Below are 13,082 nucleotides of genomic sequence, written 5' to 3'. Positions count from 1 at the left end.
ATTATTTAATGAATTTTCCATTGTTATAAGCTTCTTTACTGTGAACCCTAATCGCAAGGCAAACCCCCAAAAAATTGGCAATGGAGATGTGGTCGAATCTCGGGACGCTCATGGCAGCCATAATTTTTATGGGAACAATGGCCAGGGAGTTCCTCCCTCCCGAGCTCTACGAATATTCCACAGATCTACTGCGCAGGCTTTCGCGATTTCTGTCTTCCTACATCACTCTAGTCATTGAGGAGAACGAAGGCATCAAGGTCAGTGATCTTTACGAATCAGTGCAAATTTATTTAAGCATGCTATCTTCTTCTGCCGCCACCAGATTGAAGCTCAGCAAGCCCAAAAATGACAAGGCTTTTACCTTCACCATGGACAAAAGGCAACAAATTATTGACGAATTTCAGGGCGTTAAAGCCTGGTGGACTTTCCGTAGCAGAGAGTTAAAGCAGCCTCTTTTCTCCTGGTATAACGTCTCCGACGAAAAGCGCTACTTCGAGCTCACATTCCACAAGAAGAACAAAGCCAGGATATTTCAATCCTATCTGCCGCATGTAATTGCAGAGGCCAAGATCATGGAGCTGAAAAACCGTCACCGGAAGATTTACACAAATAAAGGTCCAAAGTCGCATTCATACGAGGACAGAAACCGCGTTTGGACGCCGGTGGTTTTCGAGCACCCTGCGACGTTCGAAACCCTGGCTCTTGACCCGGAGGTAAAGCATGACATTATGCAGGATCTCAGAAAGTTTTCTCAGGGGGAAAAGTATTATAAGAAGGTCGGCCGTGCCTGGAAACGGGGGTATTTGCTCTACGGCCCCCCGGGCACCGGGAAATCGAGTATGATTGCTGCTATTTCGAATTTTCTCGAGTATGACATTTATGATCTGGAGTTAACCGAGGTTAAGAGCAACACCGAACTGAGGAAGCTTCTTATTGGGACTACAAATAAGTCTGTTCTTGTGATTGAGGACATCGACTGCTCACTGGATTTGTCCGACAGGAAAAAGAAGGCGAAGAAAGAGAGCAAAGATGAGAAAAACCCTGCGAAAGATGAGAGCGGCAGTGAGGAAAGTAAGGTTACTTTGTCTGGGGTTTTGAATTTTACAGATGGTTTGTGGTCGTGCTGTGGCAGTGAGAGGATTATTATTTTCACGACGAATCATGTTGATAGGCTGGACCCTGCGCTTCTTCGGTCGGGGCGCATGGATAAGCATATTCATTTGTCTTTCTGCACTTTTCCTGCGTTTAAAGTTCTTGCTCGAAATTACCTTGGAATTGAAGATCATCCTTTGTTTGAGAAAGTTGAGATTTTGATGAAAGAAGCGCAGATCACGCCGGCAGATGTGAGCGAGGGAATGATGAGGGCAAGTGACAATCCCACCGCTGCTCTTGAAAAGCTGATTCAGACTCTGCGCCGGGCTATGGAAATGGCGGAGGTGAAAAATGAAATTTCGCCGGAGAATGAAAGTGTAGAAGCCAATTCAGTTGCAGATGGATCTCCTCCGGTTACTGTAATAGATGAAGATTCCAGTTTAAATTCAAAAGTTTCAGAAGAATAGGAATATGTTGAGAAACCGGGGAGATAGATTATAATATGTCTGAACTCAATATTCTATGTTTTTGTTTGTTAATATAGTTCTACTTCGTCCATAACAAGGAATATTTTAACGATGGAAGCAATTTGTAATTTTTTTTCAGGATACTGTCCTTATTTATGCAGCTTAATCATTAAACTCTGATGTTCTTATTAGTGTATGGTTTTAAACTCTAATTTTCTTCAATATAAAGAGGAAATTGTCCTGTTCTGTGTAGAAAATTGCTTGTGGCTCTTAACTTTGTGATTTGTTAATTTCGATGGAGCCAATTTTGCTCCGTTTATATTTAAATAAAAAATTATAGTTTTTCTGTGAAATATGTTACTGTGGAGGTCAATACGTACGCGCATGCATGTTATATGAAGTTGCTGGCTTTACGTTCGACAGTTAAAAGTTAAAATATAAGCACGCGCGTAAGATATTGTTAGTTCCTGAGAAACGAGAATTGCAATTCTTTTGAAAACTGCACGCAAGTTTACGTGTTATTGAGTGACAAGGAATTGGAAGTTTGCTGAGAAAGGGGAAATAAAGAAAAAAATGCCTAGCGTCGAGGAATCCTAAGGCATGCTTCATATGTATGGACATATCAACATGAATAATGAACATTGTTCAATTTAATGTTGTGTTTTTTTAATTTTTGTTTTTGAATTATAACATAAAAATGGGTTTTTGATTTGTTGGTAAAGTTGAATGATTCTTAATGATGAGGTGGAATGGATATTCATTAGTCTTTGCTCTTAGCTGAAGAGGTCCAACGGCCAGCAAAAAGACTTGTGCTCCCATATTGTCTAGTGAAAAAAATAGATGGATCATAATTTTTTGTTTTTATAATTTTCATCTTACATTTAGAATCAATTAAATAGACAAATATTTAGCAAATAAAAAATGCCATCTTTTAATCTTTAGGAATCTCAAAATTAGTTTTATAAATCGTAAAATATATCATTTTTTGAACCTATATTTCTTTCATGAAAAATCAAGTAGTCATTGCATAAAAAAATAACATTGAGGGATTTGATTTCTAAATGTTAATCAAATGTTATCTTTGACAATAATTAGTCTATTCGGATTTAGTTTCTCAACTTAGAAATCTTAAACAATTGACTAACGTAAAAAATTTAGTTGGCTTTTTGTTGATAAACAATCCACTTAACCAAAAACTTAAACTATACTAAAATACATTTGTATTGTAGGTTGAAATTGATGGTATATTTCAACTTGCTTTTTTTCATGAACAATCAACTAATCAATAAACAAAAATAACATTGTAGGTTCTCGATTTTTTTCTTTACATCTCAAGATTCCTAAACAATTGTTAACTAAGTTGAAAACCCCAACTTTATTTTATCAATAAATGATCAACTAATAAAATAGAACTAATACTTATGTAGGTTGAAAAATACATTTTTTTCATGAACATTTAATAATCAATCATTATAAGAAACAATATAGAATAATTTCAATTTTTCTATTTTTCATCTTGTAGAATTTTAAATAATTGTTTAAGTTCAAAATATTAACCATGTTTTTTGTTAATAAATGATCAAATAAGCTAAAAACACAATACTTCTTTTGTAGGTTAACAATTTTTATCGAGTTAACCCAATTAAGGAACAAAAAATAATATTGAAGAATTTATCATTTTTAATTTTTTTAGCTCAAGTATAATAAACAATTGAGCACTTATTAAGTTAAAAAATCCAAATCTATATTATTTTTTGATTGGTAAATATTTTCTATATGTTTATATTAAAACTTTAATAATATGTACATTAAACTATCAATATCTCATAAACAACAACCAAACAAGATCATACCAGTCATACCACTTAAACAACCAACTCCAGAATGATTGTCTATTAGATGAGTCATCCAACAAAGAATAGGCTAACCCTACTAACAAAAACATAAACAAAAAGAGAAACAATCATCCTACGAGAACTACAAACCCTATGACATAGAATTTCAGGACCAAAATACTAGTCTTCTGAAAGTCACTCTATTGGCTTCTTGCATCTGGAAATCTTCCTTCTTGAAAATGTTCTTACTTCTTTCTTTCTTTGATTCCTCTATTCCCAACACTTACAACATTTTCTCCTTGCTCCACAAATAGTCCTTAATATAGTCTCACCCAACTTGTGCTTCTTCTTGGTGCACCTCTTTGTCCATGTCCACTCCCAAAACTATGAATGGTCTCAAAGGTGGAACAAAATTTGCAGAGTGCAACCATTCATTGCTTGTTTGCATAAACCCTTTGCATGTCTGGAAATGGTTATGAAAGTTTCCAACTTAACTTCCATCCCTCCAGGCACTCTTTGAAAAATAAAATTCTCTATATTTTTTGTGTATCAAATAGTTGGATATAAAGATCCTTAAATAGGTACATTAGTGAAAAGTTATGTCTCCTACAAGAGACTTGTCTCTACATGACAAATATATTTAAAATATGGTTTATATTTTAACACTCTCTCATCACCCATTATTTTTTATATAATATAAATTATATTAAAAAACTTGAAAAAATAACGTACATTTCTTTATCCAACCATCATGTAGTTAGCGAACAAAAAATAATATTTAAGAATTAAACATTTTTATTTTCCAACAAGTAATAATTGTGAACAATTTTTGATTGAGTTGAAAATCTCATTTTTTTTCCCTACAAACTATCAATTAAATGAAAAAATTAAAAATAATATCACTTTAATAATTTAATGTTTATTAGGCTCTATTTATTATTAACCATCACCTAATCAAACAATAAAAAATAATATTAATTTTCTCCAACTCAAGTATCTAAAATAACTATTGATTAAGTTCAAACTTTCTTTTTTAGTTTCATTTTTTTTAATTTCTTTTGTAGGTTGAAGATTTTTGAACCTACATTTCTTTGATGACTAAATGCATATTTTTATTTTTAATTTTCATTTGACTTCATTTTAATAGAATGGTAAGAAAGATCAATGTTGATGTTCTAGATGCATGATATTTGAAATCTCATCTATCATCAAGTGGATATCAAAATTTCAAATAGTATCCTTTTGGTTATAAAAATGAGATAGTTGACATTGCACAATCCCTTGTCATAAGTTGATCTTTTCTTAATAGGTGATTTTTTTATTGATGAAGTGGATACTAAATTAATTCATAATAATCATCAAATAAATAAGATTATTAAATATAATTACCATAAAAAATATCTAACACCCTTTTTTTCCATAAATATTTAAATTATGTGTTATTTGATTAATGTCATGATTATGTTCTTGAAACTATTGGTGTACATATGTTTCCTAGAAAAAAGGGAAAAATCTATAATAAAATGTATAAAGACATTAGGAAAAAAAGGGTTTACAAAAACTTTCAATATTAGAGTGATGTTTTAGAGATCTAATATTATAGTCATTACATAAACTAAAATACTTCAATATGACGAGCTCATGACAAGTTTTACCATGGATTACATGACCTAAGAAATGATCCATGCACCTCATTTACTCCTAATTGATCTATTAAATGAAAAAGGCACATTTTTTTCCTTCTACTAATGGTTGTGTTTATGGGCATAGATTTATATTAAAACTTTAATAATATGTATATTAAATTATCAAGAGTTGGAATGAGAAGATATGAGATAAATGAGGTAAATATTACTCTAACAAGTTTAATTGTTGACAACACTAAACTTGATATATTTTTTAATATATTAAACTCAAAATTTTACATAATTACAAAACCAGGGGCTCACGAGGGGTGAGGGACTAAGACCTAAAAGCCTACTACCAAAAAAGAACAAACCTAGAAGGCTTCAAGCACCGCTAACAAAACCCAAACAAAAACAACAACAAAACCCAACAAATCAAATGCAATTTAATAGGACAGAGACCCCCCCCCGGCCCCCAAAAAAGGGACAAGTTGATAGCCTACTTGGTCAAGGAAAAAACCAATTTCTATCTTGGAAAATTTCTTTGCCTTTCTCTGAAAAAGAGAGTTTTCTATTGAAACGTTTCCTAGAGGTGATGGCTAGAGAGTCTAGTGTAGCCCACTAGTAGTGGAGGAATCCAAGTGGTGCCTCTTATTTTCATACCTCCTCGCAATTTCATCTTGTATAGGTTGGAGAGTAGCATTGAAGTTCTTCTTGATCATCTCCATTTTTTTACGCAAACATATTCTCCATTTTCCTTTTTATGGAGTCCTAATTATCACATGCAACAACTCCATCACTTTTGCCAAATCCTTTGTGCCATTACTGTGATTAAATTTCTCATTAAGCTCCTTCACAGTCTTTTCCAACTCTTCCCACTTATCAACCATAGCAGCAAATTTACCCATCATCGTCCAAGCACCTTATTCCTTTTCGTCTATATCCAAACTCAAGGCTCTAGTCTTCACTTCAATAAGGGCTCCAAGTTTATTAATTTTGATTTTTACCTCCTCAAATTTTCCCAAAAGCTAGTAGATGGTAGGTTTGTGCTTTTTGAACCCCTTGCAGAGTTCATTCACTTTGGCTACAAAGAGGGGAATTCCTCCTTATAGATATCATTTCAAGGAGAAGAATGAGGGGAGCCAAGGGAAGGAGGTAAAGGAGGGGTAGAAAAATTGCTCATTGAGTAATCAGGGGTCCAATCAGACCTAGTGGACCAAGAAAATGCCATCTCCTCTAAATCTTGTTCAACAATAATCATCTTTTAATTGAGCATTCACCAATAAGGGGGTCGAGGTTTTTTTTAATTTAGCAGTCCTAGAAGGGTTAACCTGGGTGAGATTCTTCTAGGGATTTGGGGAAGCTTTAGAATCAATTGGGTTGATCAATAACTCAACACAAAGGGTGGGCCAAAAGGATTAATGGTAGGCCTACTTATTGGGGTTAAACCTAGATGAAAATTATAAAGGTGTAGAGTAAGACCTTGGTACAAGGGAAGGGTACTTTTAGACTTGCCCACCATAATAGATTGAGAAATGGAAGAGAAAATCCAAAAGGGAAAGTTCATCTTGATTCCATACCTTAAGTGATTGAGCATTGGGAATAGTTGGGAGTGCAAATGCTTAAATTACTGCCTCTTTATAGATACCCGACAAGTTGTCCCTTTTGAATCCACTTTGGAGATGGTCCACATTCTCACCTAGGCTCAAAAATATTTTGAAGTCCTCCTTTTAGTTTTGATAACTCAATGATGAGTGGATAGTACTAACCCGGTACTGAGAGGGGGGGGGGTGAATCAGTACAGACAAAAATACAGTCCTAAACCAGTTTGACAGCAGACACTTCAAATGACTGGCAAATAGTGACACCGGTTTGAAATAGAGTGTAACCGGTAAAGCTAAGAATGACTGAGACAGGCATTAACCGGTTACTCACTTAGCTTTTCACTCAACTCAATACTACACTACCATTTCACCCTTATGCATAAACATGTAATCTATCATCATATCATAATAACAGCTAGTTCAACATGTTTTATTGACAGGCATAAAACACAAAACCATCATATGCTTAACAGACAATAGGAAGGCATCACAAGATAAAAGAATCACACATGACACACATATTTTTCACATGGAAACCCAACTGGGAAAAACCACGGTGGGGATGAATACCCACAAGCTGTTTTTGAGCTCTTTAGAAGTCCGCTTTGTTAGGAGCCTTGTCCGGTTAGAGACATTACAATAGGTTCTGCTAGGAACCGATCTTGTTAGGGATCACTCGGTTAAGGGTTAAACCCTATTAAAGGTTACCTTGTTAGACGATTTCAAGAACTCAATAGCTAAAGGATTTCAAACTCAATAGCTTTGAATTACCCTGTTAAAGGATTTACAGCAAGCCGGTTAAGGCTACCGTGTTAAGGGATTTTCCAACTATTGAGGTGGTTAGAGATCAACAGGTATTACAATGATCTAGTAACAGCACTCAATGCCAATGCAGATCCGCTCGAGCTCCTCTTCACCTTCTGCACTTACACTCTACAGGTATCACTTCTCTCCTTTGGGTCTGGCAAGAATCGCGTATCCCTTCTCTTCGATACACACACACAACTTTTGCCAACAACCTTAGAAAGAGACACAACATGGACCTTATAGGAAAACAGATAGGTCGGTAGCATAAACCCTAAACCCTAAACCTGTTAGGTTAAGGAATTCAAACGGTTCAATCCTAATCATTGAGCACACTGCATTAAATGCAGCAGCTCTTGATCCAATCTCAAGACATTCTCCATCGTCCATTTCCACCGATTTTATGGCAGCTGATAACCCATCACACATTATCACCGTTTTACAAACTTCTCACATTCCCGAGGTAGATAGGAACAATCTCCTTCATGCAAGATCCTTCACGCACACAAGGCTTACGTGGAAACATGATCTGTTCTTTGTTACCATGCTAACTCATCACACAAAGTCACCGATTGAGCCACACAGACTTGAAGTACTTAAACTGGAAACCTTGAAGTTGAGACTACCAACCGGTAGTCATACAATACTTCCATGAGCCGGTTCACATAACTATATGTCGATTCATCATGAACAAACACACCGCTTCACTTTGGAACAAATGCTGGTTCACAGTGTTCTACTGGTTCTCTCATATGCCAGTTCTCACTTCTTCAGCATATTGACATCAATCACAACATACAATGTCATGCTTCACTTTGGCACAAATGCCAGTTCACAGTGTTCTACTAGTTCTCTCATATGTCGATTCTCACTTTTCTCACTTCTTCAGCATATTGACATCAATGACAACATACAATGTCATTATGTCCTCATACCGATTCACATAATGCCAACAATCTCCCCCTTTGGCATTGATGGTAATAAACAAAGATATCTTCTCCGCTTCACATCTTCTCCCCCTTTGACAACAATGCCAAAGTGGAGGCACAAGCTTCCCTGTTCCATTATGCTGCTCCCCCTGAGGAGTAGCATCCTTCAACACATCAATCGTGAAGAAAAATTTGACTATGCAATACCTGACTGATGTGGAGAATATACCTTTAGTTTACCTCCTGAAGGGGCAACACCCCTAATTCACCTCTTAAGTACATAAATGTAGCCTTTGGGAGAGGCTTGGTGAATATGTCTGCTAATTGCTCCTGACTAGAAACATGTTCCAATGCAATCTCTTTGTTCTGAACCTTTTCCCTCAAGAAATGATACTTAAGCTCAAAGTGCTTGGTTCTAGAATGTAAAACCGGATTCTTGAAGATATTAATTGCACTAGTATTGTCACAAAATATACTTACCAGTTCAGATACAGGAACTTTGAAGCCATTTAATACATGCTTCATCCAAATTGTCTGAGTGCAGTTCATGAAAGCTGAAACATACTCTGCTTCCATTGTAGACTAAGAGATACAACTCTGCTTCTTACTCATCCATGAGACCAGTCTACCACCGAGAAAGAATGCACCACATGTTGTGTATACTTTCAAGTTGAAATCCTTGCTATAAGGATACTATAATCCATAGTCAACAGTTCCCTTCAGATACCTAAGAATCCACTTAACTGCAACCAAGTGAGATTCTCTTGAGCTTTTCTGGAATCTTGCAGTAATGCCAACTGCATCTGCAATATCCGGTCTGCTATGCACTACATAATGCAACTTACCAATCATTGATTGGTATTCCTTCTCATCAACCAATTCTGAGTCATCTTCTTTAGATAGTTTACAACCGGTCACCATCGGAGTACCAACCTATTTGCTATCTTCCATGCCAAAGGTCTTCAACACCTCTTTGACATACTTGGACTGAGTGATAAAGATTTCATCCTTCATCTACTGGATCTGTGGTCCAATGAAGAATTTAATCTCCCCTATGAGTGACATTTCAAATTCTTTCTTCATCTCATCTGCAAACTCATGACTCATCTTGTCATCTCCACCAAAGATAATGTCATCAACAAATAACTCATAAATCAGGATCTGATCTCCTTTAGACTTCAAGTAGATATTACTATCTTCACTTGTTCTCTCAAATCCAATCTTCACAAGATGAGAATGTAGACGTTCATACCATGCTCTAGGTGCCTGCTTTAGTCTATATAAGGCTTTATGTAGCCTACATACCATGTTACTGTCTTTAGATAGGGCAAACCCATTTGGTTGCTCAATATACACCTCCTCTTCAAGTACACCATTTAGGAATGCAGATTTTACATCCATTTGATATACTTTGAAGCCTTTAAAAGCTGCATATGCAAGAAGCATACGGACTCCTACCAATCTGGTTACGGGAGCAAAGGTTTCACCATAGTCTTCTCCTTCTTCTTGAGCATATCCTTTGCACACTAATCTGGCTTTGTTCCTAATCACTATGCCATCCTCATTCAACTTATTTTTGAAAACCCATTTAGTACCAATAACATTTTTGTGCTCCGATCTGGGTACCAAAGACCATGTACCATTTTTCTCTATCTGGTCAAGTTCCTCTTCCATTGCCTTGATCCAGTCTTCATCCTTATGTGCCTCTTTGAATGATTTAGGCTCAAATTCAGAGATCATACATGAGTTTTCTCTGACCTTTCTTCTTGTAAGGATTCCTACATCCTTATCTCCTATGATCTGCTTAGGATCATGATTCAGCTTGACATACTGAGGAATGGTCTTGATAGATTCCTCTTACTTTTGTTCTTCATCCTCATCTCCATCAGTATCAGCATCTACATTTGCCAGTGTAGGAACATTGTTACTGGTACTCGGTTGGCTGTCAACCAGTTCCCAGAAGGTTGCAACCAGTTCGTTTACCGCTTGCTCACTATCGGTTTCCTTAGTTTTCTCAGAGGTTTCATCAACTCTTACATTGATGCTTTCCATAATTCTCTGAGTCCTATTGTTGAAACACTTGAGAGCTTTTCTCTTCGTGGAATATCCTAGGAATATTCCCTCAACACATTTCGCATCAAATTTGCTCTGGTGTTCACTCCTCTTGATGTAACATTTGCTACCAAACACTCTAAAGTAGCTAACCACAGGTGTCTTACTAGTCCAATATTCATAAGGGGTTTTATCCTTACCTCTCTTGATGAGTACCCGGTTCATTGTGTAGACTGTAGTGCTCACCGCTTCTCTCCAAAAGGTGTGAGCTACCTTTCCTTGAATCAACATGGTTCTAGTTGCTTCAACCATAGTTCGGTTATTCCTCTATGCTAGGCCATTCTACTGTGGAGTCCGAGGGGCAGACAATTTCCTCTTGATGCCATGTTCTTCATAGTACTTGTTGATTTACCTGAAGTGAATTCCCCTCCTTGATCAGTTCTCAGGCACTTGATCCTTTTACTGCTTTCCTCCTCCACTAATGCTCTGAAAGATTTGGACTTTACAAAGGCTTCAGACTTGTCTTTCAAGAATGTGACCCACATCATTCTTGAGCAGTCATCAGTGAGAATCATGAAGTACCTATCACCCTGCACACTTCTAGTTTTCATAGGACCACACAAATCAGTATGCACAAGGTCAAGCAAGTTGTCAGCAGTGAAAGATTTACCTTTAAAGGTTGAGGAAGACATTTTCCCCAATTGACACTCTCTGCACAAGGTATTATCCAGTTTGCTTAGCACCGGCAACCCTCTAACTGCCTTGATCTTACTAGCCTTCACAATGTTATCAAAGTTTACATGGCAGAGTCTCCTATGCCATATCTAGCTATCATCAAATTTAGCCATAAGACATGTACTTATATTTGCATTCAGCTGAAATAGGTTACCTTTGGTCTGCATGCCGGTGGCCACCAATTCACCATTCTTTCCTTTGATTCTAAAAAACTCCATTCTTGAATTCCAAAGTGAGTCCACTGTCATTCAGCTGGGCAACGCTTAGAAGGTTGTGTCTAAGACCATCAACCCAATACACATTGTCAACATTACTCTTTCCATTTAGAGAGATGGACCCTCTGCCTTTGACCATGCATGGTGCATCATTGCCAAAGCGAACCACACCACCATCATACTCCTCCAAGGATAGAAACTTGCTCCGGTAACCAGTTATATGGTGAGAACAACCACTGTCAATGATCCCCTCATTGGAATTATCAAACCGGGAGACAAGAGCCTTCTTGTCTGACACATCTTCCTTAACAGCAACAAACACAATATCTCCATTTTATTCATGCTCTGACTCTTCATCTGTGACACCTTCATCAACTGCCACAAAACAGTTTCTCCGGTTTCCTCCTTTGAATTTCTTGAACCTTTCCGGTTTGTCCTTGTTGTCGCCATTAGGACAGTTTACAACAATATGTCCTATCCGGTTACAAGAAAAGCATTTCAAAGGTAGCTTACCTCTATATTTGTCGGTTCCTTTAGGAAGTTTCCTGGAAAGCAGAGCTTCAAATGCCATCAAAATCTCCTCATCATCCATTTCTCTACCCTGTCTTGGTTCACCACTAGTGCTAGCTTCTTTTCCTTTTCTGGATGGCACTGCAGAAGCTTTAAAAGTTGATTCAGTCTTTTGAACACTGCCATCAAAACTATTTAGCTCATAGGCTGTCAAATTTTCAATGATGGAGTCTAGGGATACCTTAGTCTTGTCGATTGATCTTAGCTCTTGAATAGTAGCAACCCTTATTGCATAGACCGGCAATAGGGATCTCAGGACTTTGCTTACCATGGTGGAATCTTCTATTTTACCATCTGCACTCTTGATATCTCCAACAACTGTTTTGATTCTTATTCCATACTATTGAATGGTCTCACCTTCAACCATCCGCATATCTTCAAACTTCTCTCTAAGGCTTTCTTCCTTAGCCTATTTTACATGCTCATCACCGCCATAGATATTTTCAAGAGTATCCCATACCTCTTTGGGATTTACCTTATCCTGAACATCAATGAACTCAATGTTGAAGATAAACTACTAATTAGGGCTTCCATGACTTGCCCATTCTCCTGCATCTCTCTCTTTTGGTCATCGGTAAGGGTACCAATAGGTGCAACATAGGCAGTCTCAACATAGCTCCAGTGTTGAGCACCCATGCTTTTGATGTATATCTTCATTCTGTATTTCCATATACTGAAATTTTCTCTGATAAACTTTGGACCTTCCCTCTTCATCATTAGACTGGGATCTTTACCTCAAGCGGTTAAGCTTATAGCACAAAGGACCTGGAGGACGCTCTAATACCAATTGATAACTCAATGATGAATGAATAGTACTAACCCGGTACTGAGAGGGGGGGGTGAATCAGTATAGACAAAAATACAGTCCTAAACTGGTTTGACAGCAGACACTTCAAATGACTGGTAAACAGTGACACCGGTTTGAAATAGAGTGCAACCGGTAAAGCTAAGAATGACTGAGACAAGCATTAACCGGTTACTCACTTAGCTTTTCACTCAACTCAAGACTACACTACCATTTCGCCCTTATGCATAAACATGTAATCTATCATCAGATCATAATAATAGCTAGTTCAACATGTTTTATTGACAGGCATAAAACACAGAACCATCATATGCTTGACAGACAATAGGAAGGCATCACAACATAAAAG

At 37.0% G+C, this 13,082-nt stretch overlaps 1 protein-coding gene across 1 annotated transcript; it reads left to right on the top strand.

Annotated features, from left to right (window-relative positions):
- LOC131057104 (AAA-ATPase ASD, mitochondrial-like) lies at positions 1–1,658 on the top strand. Its single transcript, XM_057991291.2, has one exon. It carries the CDS (start codon positions 81–83, stop codon positions 1,557–1,559), a length of 1,479 nt encoding a protein of 492 aa, XP_057847274.2. The 5' UTR covers positions 1–80; the 3' UTR covers positions 1,560–1,658.
- Positions 1,659–13,082: the final 11,424 nt, after the last annotated feature.

The sequence above is a fragment of the Cryptomeria japonica genome, chromosome 11 (assembly GCF_030272615.1).
Source record: "Cryptomeria japonica chromosome 11, Sugi_1.0, whole genome shotgun sequence".
Lineage (NCBI taxonomy): Eukaryota > Viridiplantae > Streptophyta > Pinopsida > Cupressales > Cupressaceae > Cryptomeria > Cryptomeria japonica.
This window is presented reverse-complemented; position numbering and strand designations above follow the sequence as displayed.